The sequence below is a fragment of the Lutjanus erythropterus genome, chromosome 20 (assembly GCF_056507025.1).
Source record: "Lutjanus erythropterus isolate fLutEry1 chromosome 20, fLutEry1.hap2, whole genome shotgun sequence".
Classification (NCBI taxonomy): Eukaryota; Metazoa; Chordata; class Actinopteri; order Lutjaniformes; family Lutjanidae; genus Lutjanus; species Lutjanus erythropterus.
In genome coordinates this window covers 6,779,103-6,795,180 of record NC_139336.1, presented here as the reverse complement: position 1 = coordinate 6,795,180, position 16,078 = coordinate 6,779,103, and the positions used below count along the sequence as shown (strand labels likewise).

Here is a 16,078-nt window from a genome sequence, read left to right as displayed (position 1 = left end):
ATGCATGGTGTGGTTGGAATATGATCAGATCTGCCAGACCCCATATGGCGGTAGTCTGGCTTGCGCTGTGTTCAGATCTAAGGTAGGTGCAAACACAATCCGTGCAACAATCTGGATCACATATCTGGATACAGATCGGATTTAAATACCAGGTGTCAATGGAGTGCACAAGTGCATCTTAAACCACTTGTTTAAGCCTGACTTAGTGATGCTCCCTTTGGTTCTGAGTTGCGTAGGGTGATTGAAACCCAGCCAGTCCATTCCTTTATGTACGATGTCATTTTTAAGATAATAACAAGATAACAGTGGAGGGTGTGCTAATATCTATAATGCATCTTAAACACTGTTCTAGTGCAGAGTGCAGCTGAAAAAGAAACAGCAATTTTGTATAGCTGATCTGAAGTGTAAATCATGTTTTTGTAAACCATGTGGTTATTTTCAGTTTTTCCAGCAGTAGTGTGTAGTAGTAGTGGAAGATGCTGCTGTTAGATGAATTCAGAGTTGGAGTTTAACAGCACAGAAAAACTCTGGAAGGATCATCTGGACTCACAGTTGCCTTCATTGAGAATCTCAAACTGATAGTTGGCACATTTGAGGGCGGCCATAGAACAAAGGTCCATGCTGCGGGTCCTCTGGGTCCTGGTCAGCTTCATACAGAACATGTGAGTCTGAGTTTTGGGGCAGTCCCGAGCCGCTCTGCACACACACTTAGACGCTGAGGACAGATGTGAGCTCACGTTAGGAAAATCATTTGTTGTAATATGTGAAGTCTTGTGAATATTCAAACCTCATTTGTGTTCACTGTGTCGCCTAATAAAGTTTTAATACTTCACTACCAGTTTTAATACCAGTTGCAAGTTTAAAATGCAACCACCAAACTGTAAAGTGTGGACTTAAAACATTAGAGGGTTGCGAGGACTCACATAGCCGTCTCTGTAAAGTAAACGACAACCAGGAGACAGTTAGCTTTGCTTAAAAAGCTAACCATGGATGCATTATCAGAACTGGATATCGGACTCCAGGACGCCTCTCAATGAGTTTGCAAAGTGTTTATGCAAGTGCATATGCTAAAAAGCTTTTCAACCCACTGCACATGCATACTGGTGTTTCTCATCACAGATATAAAAGTTTATTTTTAAAGAAGCAACATGTAAAATACGACCACCTGTCAAAGGTAACTCCAAGCAAACATGGGGCAGCATATCACCAGAGTGACCACTAACTGCTGCTCACTATACTCTGTTGTAATAACCCCTGCCTGTAGCTAGCCTACTAGCTACCATCAGTTCAGTTAGCTGTGCAGCTACAGTAGAAGACCTACTATGAATGGAGTCAAAGCTTGGATCACTAGCGGAGTGGTTATGTTTACACAGTGGGCAACAAAGCAGGGTTCAGCAGCCTCTCAGTGAACACAGCTGGACCATGATCGAACGAAACCTCCAAGACCAATGCAGGCCGGCTTGACGACAGGGAATACAGTACAGAGATGATTTTACATGACCAGGTCTCTCACTCCGGGGATGATATAGACGAGGTGGGGACAGGAGAGACGTGAAACGGAGTGGAGCGAGAGGGAGGTCGGGCATCAGGGAGGTGACAGGGAGCCAGAATATTTTCACAACTAATGCAGTGACCTAAAAAATTTACTTTCAGTCAAACCAAAGTTGGTGATTGTTGAACAGTGGAAAGACAAACCAAGATGTTTTTGGTGATCTTTGCTTCGATCCTGATAAGTTTAAAGTGTGTTTTGCAAGCAAGTTTGTCTTATTTCAGTGAGACAGAGAAAACTGAATTCAGAAGGTGAACGGTGTAAAAATATTTACTTTACTTTTTTTTTTTTTTTTTAATTTATTAGACTATAAAAGCTCAGAGCTTGTAAAAGTAGTAAACACTCTGCTCGATACATCTCCCATCTGAAACTACAGGGGGACTGGACTATCACCTCTTGAGGTATAAAGTGGTATTACAAGAGAGAACAGGCTGGGTCTAGCTGGTCAGCATGCTACCTACAATGGACATCTCTGCAATACAATACATAAATGTCTGTATCTAACTCTCTTAATACATCAATGGGCAGGAAACAATGACTTTCTTGACTCTCAGATTGTTACCTGGCAACCAAATGGTGATGTCAGGACTCATAAATGACTGCACCAACTAAGAAATAACCTGGTAAAACTACCAAGTGACCTTTTTACGTTTAAGTATTTCAACAGAATAAACAAATGTGAGGTTTGGAGGTGTTGCTAAGTGGATGTTATTTACTTTTGGACCAAACCAGACCAGCTGGTTTTCTCCCTGTAACCATTTTTTGTCCTAAGCTAAGCCATGTCCTAACTGTAGCACCATATGGACAGGTTTGAGAGTGGTACTGATCTTCTAATCTGACTCTCGAAAGGAAAATGAAGATGCCTTTTTTACAAATTGTCAGACGATTCCATTGAAGTGCATTCACTTTAGCTTTCAGATGATTTAGATCAGCTGTGTTCAGTGAGGCAGGTCCAGCTGTGCCTTAGCATTGTGTGACAAACACACATTATTATTGCATCATACAACTATGGATTTCTAATATATTATACACTGTACTAATTTCCCAATACAGAGGAACAAATTGTTAAAACCCCCAGTTTTTGCTGTTTGCACTGTTGCTGGATGGTTTACAATTATTTTAATTTATAATTATAATAATTATAATTATTAGACTGTGACACATCAAATGCCCTGATTCATGCAAGCCTTATTTTTTAAATGGATATGAATACAGGTGTTCCTTGAGAATTTGGGTGTGCCTTGGGCACAAAAAGTTAGTTTAGATAATATGGTTTTACTTGAGATCTTTCAAAAATGTGTCTGTTTTCAGCAATTAAACTTTATTAATGTCACCCATCTGTATCTCTATACAAAAAACATATCTCAAGTTCCAGATTTGCAGCAATGTTTATACACAACTGTAATTATGTAATGATGCACCCACCCCATAAAATCATGATGTCCAGGGTTAAAAATGAGGTTGACTTATACAGTAAAATCTTATTATAATCTATCAGAAGGATGGCAAAAGTAAAACCCAGTTTGTAAAAAAATAAACTGAATTTTATACTAAACTATTAAAGCTAAACCACATCAAACATAAAACTGAATGTAAAAATCAAACTCACCAGTGCAGGTCTCCCATTCGTAACAGGTGTCAAGATCGCAGGCCTCCTGAACGGAGCTCTTGGAGGACATCTGGGCTCTGAACTTGACCCACTCCAGTTTGGCCAAATCGTCGGTGTCACACTCGCCGTCGTTGACAAAGAAGAACGGATCACCGTGGCAACGCCCGGCATGGAAGGAACACAGGGACATTGGCACGGTGACGCCGATGTCTGTGTTCAGGACGCAGAGACTTGCTGGTTGTGAACTGCACGCATACACACACACACACACACACACAAAGGTCAGTCATGTGCTGATAAAAGACAGTAATACATTCCACATACTAAATTCCCCATATATTTCACAAAGAGTTGTTTTATGATTAACATTCAAAAAGTGTGTACAAGACAAAAATGTTTTTGTACCACAATTCATGGATCAAACGCAACTGATAGTACACTTTTAAAAATAATTCATAAAACTTACAGACAGCTCTCCCGTTCAATACAGACGCATTGAGAGTTCTGCAGTTTCTCTCCTGGACGACACTGACTTTCAGGAACAAACGGCTCCTCTACATACAGGAAATACACAGACAGTCTTTGATTTGCCATCAGACAGCCTTCTCTGACAGAAAACTGCTGTTCATTTGGGCCAAATATTGCTCTCTCCAAGCCTAACCGAACTCCATAGGCGAAATCAACTAACTTGCTGTGACTGTGGGAGCTCAGAATCAGTACTGTACCATTAGAGCAGCGTAGGTCAGTGGCTAACGGAGGCTCCCAGGCGAGGCTGTCGCTGCATCTGTAGAAACTTGATGGCACTGGTAACATGGTGGGGTCAACACAGTTCAAATTCACCGATTCCCCCACTCTGTACTGGTCTTTGTCGGGGGACAGCGTCATGTCGTCAGGGATGTCAGGAGGAAGGCACAGTTTCCCTACAAGCACAGGAGGACAGATTTTAAACTAACTTTGAAATATTAACGGCAGGAATATCCAAGTTTACCTTAATGGTTACTTGTGTTTGCGGAGACTAACATTACAGAAAAATAAGTTTCCTGGAGAGAAAACAGACTTACTGATGCAGCTCCCGGTTGGTTCACTCCACGTTCCATCAGGACGACAGGTGATGAACTGAAAACCATCCAGGTCAAATCCAGTGTAGCACAGGAACTCCTCCTCCTCACCAAAGTCATAATACTGCTTTGCTTTCTGTGTGTGGAAGAGGTTTAAAAATACAAGAAAAGTTTTAATAGTAGTTGTTATTTAGTTTTCATAGTAGAGCTTGACTGCTACTTGATTTTGAGGGTAAAACAAATTCCAATATCTGACATATTTTATTACGTATATAAAATCCAAAATGACTTTAAGGCACTGAAAGGGTAAACTCTTACTTCTATTTTTAATGATTAAGTTTCTATAAAGAAACAACTTGAATTACAAGAAAGGATCAAATATACATAAATGTGTATTATCTAAATAAACATAAAATGTGGTCTATAAAAATAAAAAAAATATAAATCTACATTACATTCAGTAAAAAAAATATCAAACAATTTATACGTTGATACCAATATAGACTGATTTTGCTGTACTAGGTTAACACTGGGCCAGTAATATCAACTGATAAATCTGTCTGGCTGTATTTGTTATTCTCCATCCATTCTTCTACAACTCCACTTTTTCTCTTTCCTTCTTTCTTAATTTCCTCCTACCATTTGTTCCTTACTTTTTTCCAGATTTCCCTCTGTCTCCTCATTCCTCACTTCTTCTGCACTTTATATCTTTGACATCGCATCAGATAATAACAGTTTCATATGATCAGAATTGTGACGAGTCATAACTCTGATACAGTAAATAATTGAAAGGTAGAAAGTGATAATTTGTTGTCATTTTGAGACACTTAGGATGTGCACAGTGGAGACGGTGGCTAACAAAATGTCGCTGTCAGCTCCTACTGTTTGGTACATAGAGTGAAGCTTGTTGAGAAAGTGTCGGGCTTCAGTCAGGTTCGGGCTGAAGTATGCTAACGGTCCGTTTCGGGCAGAATTTTGTCGGGCTTGCTGGCCTCAACTTTTCAGGCCTGATTAAAGTTCTAGTCACCGGTCGGGATAAAAAGGAACGGCCAATAAAATAAGTGTTTCAAGATTTTTCAAAAAAAGAGGTCCTTGAGCATACGGTTATAAATGTACATAGAAAATATGAGGCTGATGGGTGTAGTGGTATGCGAGACTGGCTGTGGACAAGCTCCTGGAGGGTTGGAGGGTTAGTGTTTACCCTGAGGAAGCTGTTGGCGGGCCTCTGTGGCCTCACACAGCCCTCCACACCAGGAGGCAGCTCGTCCCTCCAGCCCACAGTGTAGTCATCATCGTTCTCACAGGTGTCCTGTCTGGACACCAAAATATAGTGAATCCAAAAGCTATACTCATACAGTGTGTGTTAAATGAAGACAAAATACAGCCTAGACAGTAAATTTTAGATGTAAATATCTAAAGCAGCAACAGGAAACCTGTGGTTTGTGTAAAAAAAAGTGATAATGTTAGAATCGCACTCTTATTTTAAGCAAATATCCTACTTTTCAAAGATGGAGATATAACAGGCTTCCTCTTGTCTGGTGTTACCCGGGCAGGGTTTGCCCCCTCTGAGGGGGGTGGGATTATCACACCGCCGCGTTCGATGTCTCTTCATTGAGTTTCCGCAGCGGCTCCACGGCCCCCAGCAGCTCCAGTAACCATCCACTTCCTCTGTGTAGATTACACATACAACCACATTTCCAATGTGAACATCAGCATACCTGGTCACAATCAGTGTGTATATATGGAATCACATTCTAGCTTTAAAACTGCAGCTAGCAGGCTGCATCATTCTCCACATGTCACAGTAGTGTTTGATAGAACTAAGCTAATATTGATGAATCTGCAAGTTTTAGAATATTTCCACCAGTAGTTCTTGCAGTAAAAGCTGTGTTCCTTTCACAAGTGGTTTTGACCCTGATGCGCTGTGCACAAGATAGCAAATGTGCCTGGCCATGCCTTCACTTTGCCTTCATTTTTAGACCTCCCACCAATACCACACAGACAGGGTGCAAGTTCATTTGCTATCCTGCAGACGTGGCAAAAATGGCAACTGTGCTTGTTTAAGATACCATTGGTGCATCTGCTTTGCAGCAGGTGTAAGATAGGACCCTCAGGGTTGAATCATCAGTTCTAGGGATGCATGACAACATCAGCATTCCAATGGTATCGGTCAATAAAATTCTTATTTTTGGGTGATTGTACATCGATGGAAAGGGTTAAGGTTAGGGGTAAAAAAGTGGGAATTCAGAACAGGGGAAAAATACTTCATCGCCCAACAACAGTGTTTTCTTAACTTAACGTGAGCATCAAACATACTGTGTTCTGCAGCTGTCCTACTGTACCTGAAGTGTAGTCAGGAGCTCGTGTCTCACAGTTGGCGCCATACGTGCCGGTCTGGCAAACACACTTGCATTCTGTGCCGGAGAGAACCGGCTTGGCGTTGTTGGGGCAGGGAGCGCACTTGCAGGTATCAAACTCATCCATGTACTGCAGCAGGGCCTTCCTCAGGTGTCTCCTCTTTGTGACAGCACAAGGGATCCCCCGAACCAGATCTATGATGGGGAGCACCTGGACAAACACACACACACACACACACACACACACATGCACCGTCAGCTTTTTGTAGACTTACTGTTTTTGAATTCTCTGCAAGACATTTCAGTGGTGCTTGATTTAACCTTGCTCTCGACCACAACAGGGTTTTCAACAACAGACTTGGCCCAGTTCTTGTAGGCTGTTTGGTCAGGAAGTGAGCCCTGCCCCCCCCAGGCCAAAGCTGCTGCCTCTCTGGGTCGACCTCCTTTCACCATAGAGAAGGTCTTCATTGATGCTCGAACGTATGAGCCTGGACCAAGGAAATGTTTGAGGAAAGAGGGAGGAAGGAAGGAAACAATAATTTAATAACAAGTAGAGTGTGAATAAACAAGGTGTGCTTTCTTGCAGATTTTGGAAGAAACCTTCATATTTCTCAGTCATCCTGTTGTCACTGCATCGGGATACACTCCTGTATTCGGTGTAGAGGATGATAGTCCAGGCGACCTCAGAGCGCAGGCAGGTTTTGATCTGCTCTTCTGTTTGAACTGTTGGAGTGGAAGAGTGTAGAGCAACATGATACAGAAAAAGGAACAAAGGAACTGAAAATAAAACATCATGTAGCACTGTACGGCTGTGCTATTGTACCTGTACTCTTGAGTTCCTCTCGGCTGTACTGGTACAACATGTCATAGTTGCCTCCCAGTATCCCTGAGCCGTAGTAGTGCGTACCAAAGCGCTGGAAGATCTCCCTGTAGAGGGCGTAGTTATAGTCGAGAGGAAGTGCATGAAGGAACTGGAGGAAAGGTAGTGACAGGACAAGGTCTCCCTGGTCCTTCACCTTGAAAGTGGACACCGGTAGAGCCTGGTTCACCCGTAAAAACTTGGAGTCCTTTCGGAGGGAAAGATTGGAAATGACAGAGAAGAGGAAGGAAACGATGAAGAAGAAGGTTTACGTAAAGATTGGGGGATCAGGGAATGCTTTATGTGGATGAAGATCCTCACAGGAATATCACTACAAAAGTGTGTGTGTGTAGTCTGAGTCTCTCACGGTTTTCTTTGAAGCCTCAAACGCTTCCTTGTTAGAGCTGTAGAAATGCCCAGAACTCCTACTGAAAAACAGGGGGAATAAAAGAAATAGGAACCCCCTGTTGTCATCTCGACCGCTGGTCACACTCGAACCCGTCTTTAGATCGAAAGAGTCAGTGTTCAGCGGCTGGGGCTCGGTGCTGAAGTCCTCCACCACTGCAGCCTTTACAAGCACAAGCACGTCATAAATTACAGATCAGAAAGAACAGTATCAACGAAAATAAAACTGTACTTTTTAAAAGTGTTTATCTGTCTTAGTAAAGCCAATGCTGGAATAAGATCCTCTGCAAACCACTGATTTCAAATTATTACACTGAATCCTCAGCTGAACTTAATTAATGTAGGCTACTGACCCTTTATGAATGTGATATGATTACTATCATTGGTATAGGGCCTAGCTTAGGTTTTTTCTGATACGGTGTTAAAACGATACCTTTTTCTTACTGATACCGTTTTTCTTTAAACAGAAGCACACTTTTTTTGTTGCTTGGTACATCTTCAGTTATGGTGTGATGCATTAAAAATGAGGCAGGAACTTAAAGAAACTAATAGCAACGTTTGAATTTGTCACATGGCTCTCTTGAAGCAGTGCTTGATCCCTTTTTCCCTTCTTTTTCTTTGTCACATGGTTCAGCTCCATCATCTCTCACCACAAATATGGCCTGAAAAAGTCATTAACGATCTGGGAACAATGTAATCATGTTAATGGATGCGTGAAGTTTAATTTTTACTTGTTTAATGTACTTTATTTGATAATTAAGTAATGTAAGAGTGTTAAAATAAGCCACCATGAGATATTTGGTTGGTTGGTCTTGGTTCTTATACTGTTCAACCAATATATAATAGGGTGCAATAAGCCTTGATAACTATTTTATTTCATTTCAACTTATAAGTCGTGAGCAAAGATGACAGCAACACAACAAATGGTTGCAACACACTCAATGTCAGGCCATGCTTTAAGTGGCAGGTGGGTACCGTTACACGTGGCTAGCCAATAGGTAGGTTGGGCAACTAGGACGTTAGGCGGAGTCAGGCACTACTGAGATAGCGAGGGCCAGAGCCACCACACTGAAAACTTCACAATGGCTCTTTGGAGAGCAGCCATTGCTTTTTTCTGTGCTACATCAGCACACTTTTTTCTACAGCATGAATGTCAGCTTCTGGTCTGTACTCAGCACTGATTGTGTAGGATAACATGCACGTAACATTACTGTGGACAATTCTCTGTCACTATTATTCTGGTACAATTAATAACACTACCTTAATGTCAAAGCTGGCAAAGTTGTGAGGGACCCTGTGGTAGAGCAGTGTGCTCCGAGGCCTCTTGATGTCGCAAGTTCCTCCCATAAACATGTTGTCCAGTACTGCTCCCCTCTGCTCCTCTGCCAGGGCATCAAACCTGCAAACACAAATCATTGACTTTTCTTTACAATAAGCACTAAATGACAACAATACACAGGTGATATTATTGGCTGATGACATCAGATTATTACTGATAAGAGAAATTGTAGAGCAGTAAGGTGGAGCAACAAATCAGAGCGTTGACCATAAGATAAGATACTATACTTATGTTTATGTTAAATATTGTTTGTTACGTGTTGTATTTATAATTATCTCAAATAATTGAGGTAATGTCAACCGTTAAAAATTAATCTTATATTTACTGTTAGCTTATTGTTCAGCTGAAATATCTTAACTTAAATCTTAATCACAAATTATTTATTTTATATATGTAAACAAATTTTGGAATATATGTATTGAATTTTTTTGATGTCAGTTAATCTTGTGAGGCACCTGGATTCATGAGATCACGAATCCAGGCGTCGCCGTGTTCGCTGTTGTCAGAAACTTTTGACAGTTGTGCAGGACTGACTTTGAGCTGCGCCCTCTAGTGGATGTATTGCTGAACATCCATGTCAATGTAAAGGACACATGGAAGTATGTGAGCACTGACGCTTATTCTGTTTAAAACATATGTGTCTTTTCATATGTAAACGGGGCGTAAATGAGCCTTAAGATGTTACTTAAGTTATGTAACGTAAGTTATAAAATGTAGCCTTGGTAATTTGCATAACACACGTATGTTATGTATGTGAACTTACAGAACTAATGTACTGATTTTAACCCAAACAATGATATTTCCCTAAACCTGCGCAAGTAGTTTTTTGTGGCTTTATTTTAAAAATTTACCCAGACATTGCATATTTTTATTATGTCTAACTTCCACTGCTGACGTACAGCGTCACAAATTGAAATGTAGGGCCACTAGTTTCCAAAACTTTTTTTCTAGAGACCCACTTTTTAAAAATGACAAACCATCGTGACCTAGTTCACGGCAGGCCTCACCATTAAATCTGGGGAAGAGATCATTTGTGCATAAATGAACGAAGATTTTTAGTGTCATTTTCGCGTCACCTTATATTATCTTGATACATGTTATTTAAAACATATATTCATGTTTAAGACATTATAAATGAGTTATTCATGCATTAAGACTGAGTTAACAGGCCATCTTACTGTTTTTGTATCCTCTCATTAGTAAAACAATATACACCTTTAAAATGTTTTATAAATAGTGTACTGGAGACTGTGGAAGAAGATATTTTATTTCTTTATCATTTTATTCTTATCTTAGTGGGATTCTCTGAATATTATTTAACTGTGGGGATCACAACTACAGCTTCTGGGAATGACTGTATCAGACGAGCTGGAAGTTAGAACAACGTTGGAATGTGACAGAAGAGGAGAAGAGAAATGTTGGCGTGTTTAGGCACAGCAGTGACCTTTTGACCTTCAGCTTACCCATTTCCCACCAGGTCAGCCCCGGGGGCCGGCCTCTTGTCCGCCGGACACACCGTTGTGAAGTCGACACAGTCTCTCTCATCAGAGTTATCTCCACAGTCGTTCTGATGGTTGCACGTGAGCGTTGAGTTGATGCAGCGTCCTGCAGCAGAAAGGTTTTTTTGTAGATGATAAAATGTCGGTATGTGTCTTTATCTGTGTGTGTGTGTGTGTGTGTGTGTGTGTGTGTGTGTACAAGTGTTGTGAGAGCAGATCAGTGTCTGAAAAGATCTCATTTGATTCCCTCAGTTGGCTGGAAAACTTATCATGAAATCAATTTTAAAAATAAAAACAACACCACATTTAGAGGATTGAAGGTCTACTTACCATTATCACACTTAAATTTGTCTCTGCAGTCGATGGGTGGTAACTTGCACTCTTTGGAGGGATGACAGGGTCTGTCCTCTGTCAGCTCCTCGCTGCAGGCCGCTCCGCCAAACTGAGACGGCCTCAGGACAGACCGTGTCCGAAACTGTGGCAACGATGTGAGACAGACTGAGATTATGATTCATTCCCTTCGAAACCCTGTCATTCACCAACTCAGTGATCATCAATTGAAACTGGTCATTGTAAAAAAAAAAAGAAAAGAGAGAAGAAGAGACAGAAGTAGAGATGAATGTGCAGTTTCTTAAAGGACGCCCAAATTCTGAAAAAAAGAAAAGGAACTTGCTCAAGTTTCTCACAAAATTCAAATCTTTCTTGCAAAGAGAGGAGCTTTTTCAAATTATCCTTGACAGAACTGACAATAAAATATGGAACTGCTCATCATAAGACATACTATCAAAGGACTTGTCCCCCCCTTTCCTTTTTTAAGTATTGTTTTGTGTTTGTTTTTCTGAGAACCTCATTTATTTCTTGGCAGAAGGGTCGTATACTCCTTGGGATTGTCTCAGGGAATATTTTACAATTACAGACAAATTCATGTGAATTTTTTTTAAGGCTGTTGCTGATGTCAAGAGTCAGTGAGCCTGCTGGTGGAATCAATACTTTTATGAACAAAACCCGCAGAAAAAAGACCATGTAATTGTGATATAAAATTTTGAAAATGTAATTGACAGTGAATGTGAAACAATGCAGTGTCCTTTTTTGTGCTCAGTCAAACATAGCAAAGGACACTTATATAGTACTAATTTGTTTTTTCAAATACATTTCGGTGACAAACAAGTTGCTGCCTGGATTATGTTCACAGATGTTTTTATGCACACTGAAGCTGCAGGTAAAGTGGACATAAAAAGCAAAAAGCCAGTGTTGGCAGTTTGCATCCTCAGTGGCTTCGTTTGGGCAACAAAAGCATTCTGGTTCTGGTTAGTTAAAGATGATGGTTTCCTGTATCATTAACTTTAATCAAGTGCTGCCAGTACCTAATCAGAACCATACAAAAGTTTAATAACACTGTAATGAATACAGGCTGATGTTGTAGTGTAAGATGGGAAAAATGAAATAGGTAATCTGGATTTTGTTCATCATGTTAAAAGTAATCTAGACAGACTTGCATGTTCGCTTTATAAATGAGTTGATGGTGATATATCCAAGTGTATCTTTGGAATGACACTCTCAGTTAAACGTCCAACTGAAAAATAAAGCTTCATTCACAGAATAAAGACGATGCAATACCGATCTGATGCTCAGGAACCAGAGGACCACTTATATTATTTTGTCAGGAAAGTGTTGGTCGTTTCTTTCCCTCCAAAAGTTTAAGTACTTCATTTTTATTTTATAAGATATTCCTGGAGCGGTCTCACCACCATCTGCAAGTTATTTTAATGTTTTCTGGCTGTGAGCTGCTCCTCTATTTGTGCATGTGTCCATCAACAGCACTGAGTGTACTTTATTTTGTCACTTTTGTGATGCATTATGGGACGGAACATGTCAGGGTTTTGCTGCGTGAATTATGTTTCTTGCCTGTTTCTTGGCGCAGGGTGAACAGTCAGACCAAGGCCCGAATTCTCCCAGCAGGCAGTTGATTGCACAGCTCTGCTGGTTACAAGCTCTGCTCTCCTGTTTCAGACACAGATAACCACAGCTGGCCTTCCAGTAATATTCATCATACTGAAATGCCCTGTCAAAAAAGTATTAACGTCACTTTCATATATATACAGCAGCTGTTAGCATCATGTGGATTAGGTCTTTGTATTTCACAACAATAACTGAAAACAGCAGCAGAAATAAAAATAATTATTGACTACAGTATTTCACAATTGCTTAGCTATTTTCACAATATTTGCAAAATGATTTGCAAAAAGCAGAACACAAAACGCTAGACTCCTAATTCTGGCCTCAAAAGCTCACCTGTGTCTTATATGTGTCTGTGCTGTGTCATAACTGTATCTGTGCTGTGTCACCTGTGTCTGTGCCGTCTTACCTATGTCTGTGCTATGTTACATGTGTCCCTGCTATGTTGCATGTGTCTCTGCTGTGTTACATGTGTCTGTGCTGTGTCTGTGCTGTCTTACCTGTCTGTGCAGTGTTACATGTGTCTGTGCTGTATCACCTGTGTATGTGCTGTGTTACGTGTGTCTGTGCTGTCTTACCTATGTCTGTGCTATGTCACATGCGTCTGTGCTGCGTCTTAACTGTATCTATGCTGTCTTACCTATGTCTGTGATTTGTTACATGTGTCTCTGCTATGTTACATGTGTCTGTACTGTCTTAACTGTATCTGTGCTGTCTTACCTATATCTGTGTTGTGTTACCTATGTCTGTGCTGTTACATGTGTCTGTGCTGTGTCACCTGTGTCTGTGCTATGTTGCATGTGTCTGTGCTGTGTTTGTGCTGTGTCTTAACTGTATCTATGCTGTCTTACCCATGTCTGTGCTTTGTTACATGTGTCTCTGCTTTGTTACATGTGTCTGTGCTGCATTATTGTGGCTGGGCTATCTTACACATGTATCTGTGCTGTGTCCCTCCTGTGTCTGTGCTGTGTTGCATGTGTTTGTGTTATGTCTCACATGTCTGTGCTGTGTTACATGTGTCTGTGATGTGTCACTGCTTTGTCTCAACTGCGTCAATACTGCATCTTGCCCATGTCTGTCCTGTGTCACTTGTCCTGTGTTGTCTCTGTGCTGTCTTACATATGCCTGTGTTGTCTCACAAGTGTCTGTGACTTATCTGTGTCTGTGTTGTCATCAGTGTCTGTTCTGTCACATGTTCCTGTTCCATTCACCTGCGTCTGTGCTGTGTCTAACTTGTCTCTAATGTCTCACCTCTGTCAGTGTTTCTCACCTCTGTCTGTACTGTGTGCCGTGGTTGCAGGTCCTGGAACAGGCGGACCAGGATCCCCAGGGGTACTTTTCACAGAAACAGGCCAGACCAACTGACATCCAGCTGAGCAGCTGCAGCAGCAGGACCAACCGACTGGAAGGAGCCATCAGGGACGTTCAGACTGGTTCCTCCTCCTCTGAAAAGAATTTGATGACCAGGTCAAAATCAACCACCATTTAATTACCATAGTTACCATAGTTATTTATTTCATTTTTCATTACTATTTCTTGAATTTTATTATACCCATTATTTATTGTACAGTAAAATAAACACTATAAAATATCAGCATAATAAACAGGTTAAAATCTAACAATATTTATTCCCCCAACAAACTTTTGTGAATATGTGAACATGACTGTAAAAAAAAAAAAAAGACAAGCTGAGAAAATTCATAATTTAGCTACAGTCTTTTGTTGAGATACTTAACTTTTCTTCGTTAGATAAACTTGAATCTTTTAGTTTAAGAACTCCCACAAAAAATCGTACATCAAGAACTGGTGACAGTGAGCTGTGAGTCTAATTTGTCATTATTTGGGTGCTGGTTGCAATCAAAAACATATTATTTTATTAACCATTATTCACTTTTACTTCAAGTTATTTACTCAACAATTTTTGGAATACAATTATTTTGAGGTTTTAACTCAAAGATTCAAGTTTATCTAAAGTAGAAAGGTAAATTATCTCAACAAAACTTTATAAGTTTCTAAAACTTTTTAAAAACTAAAGAGTTTGAGTCACTCAAAAATATACTGTTTCTCAACTTTCTTGTTTTTTCAGTGTGATGACTGGACTGTGAAGTCATCCCAAACTCTAAACTCAAATCTACTGCACTCTATTCATGGCAGTTTGAAATGCTGCAGCACTTCACTTCACTGCAGCCTCCAGCGAACGCCACTTTCCCTTTTCAATGTTTTGTTCTCCGACATACCAAAGTGATTCATTTAACCCTGTTTCTAAAGTTCTATATGCAAAATTACAGCATGTTTTGCATAAACTACATATAAGTTTGATGCACATAAAAGCCTTTTAGGGAACCAAGGTATATTTTAGTTTCAGCACATTGCATAAATAGAATGAATTCAGTTTTTACATGATGCATTTAAGTGCATTTAATAAGAAAAAGACAAAAGAGAATAAATAAATAGTCATGGTTTAGGTTTCAACATGCATGTTACAAGTAAAATGTTAAGTTGACTGAATAATTGTTTCTGCAATAGTTCATTTGATAAAATATTACAGAAAAACGTCTTAATATAGAAAAATCTGACTCACCACATATAATGTGCCTGACGTCCTCTTCAGCAGATATTAAATCTTGTACTTCACTAGCTGCTGTGTTTGACTGTATGTTTGACCAGTTAAGAGTCTTCTCACCAAGTCGACTCTGCACTGCAGACAGAGCTGAATCTGACTGGAGGTCTGTGTCTGAGTGGCCAGCAGCAATATATCCCCCCACCTCACACACAACTGGTGTGTGTGTGTTTTTTTTGTTTTTTTTAACTTACATTGCACAATCCTTGTTCCAAGACATTTTTACCTTTACTTTCACTTGTTGTTTCAAACAAGCAAAAAAACAGAGCAGCACATTAAGTTCTTATGCAACCCTCTTGTCTCTCGTCGTTACGGGAAGTGAGGAGCTCTGGCGTGTCCAGCATGCCGAAACACAAACCAGATGTTTTGTGTTTGAGACTTGACAGTTTGAGATACTGAGGAGGAGAAACGTAATTATCTTCCACTGTCCAAGTAACACAAATGCAACTGGTCCGTGTTAAGTGATTTCAGCCTGTTGTGTAAAACCGAATCTATAACTGAAACAAAAGAAATATACAGAATTTTTCTGCTTATACTGAAAAAAACAGATTGTAGTGCAGTAAATGACTGGAGCCTTTCAACATTTGTTACACTTATTCTTTGATAAGTTTTCAAGATTTGAAAACACTTTGGGGATACAAAAATATATACAGTGTTGCAAAACATACGGAGACATGAAATGCCCAAATGTGCATTAATTTTGTAATTTAAAGGCATAATATGCAACATACATCCTACAAAACAATGTGTAGACTCATGTAAAAATAATCCCTTTCAATCACTATTCATGTCCCATTAGAAGTGTGTGGTGGTGGTTGTATCTGCAG

The 16,078-nt window shown here is 40.1% G+C and overlaps 1 protein-coding gene across 1 annotated transcript; it reads right to left on the bottom strand.

Moving 5' to 3' along the window:
* Positions 1-479: 479 nt before the first annotated feature.
* Positions 480-15,527, bottom strand: c6.2 (complement component 6, duplicate 2). The gene is made up of 18 exons (XM_084745378.1): positions 15,213-15,527; positions 13,902-14,076; positions 12,581-12,737; positions 11,006-11,150; positions 10,640-10,781; positions 9,098-9,236; positions 7,800-8,000; positions 7,397-7,640; positions 7,174-7,296; positions 6,895-7,061; positions 6,559-6,784; positions 5,716-5,884; positions 5,418-5,529; positions 4,220-4,352; positions 3,884-4,078; positions 3,625-3,712; positions 3,159-3,403; positions 480-715 (listed from the first exon to the last, which is right to left on the bottom strand). Exons 2-18 carry the CDS (start codon positions 14,045-14,047, stop codon positions 537-539), a joined length of 2,811 nt encoding a protein of 936 aa, XP_084601504.1. The 5' UTR covers positions 14,048-14,076; positions 15,213-15,527; the 3' UTR covers positions 480-536.
* Between the last annotated feature and the right edge of the window lie 551 nt (positions 15,528-16,078).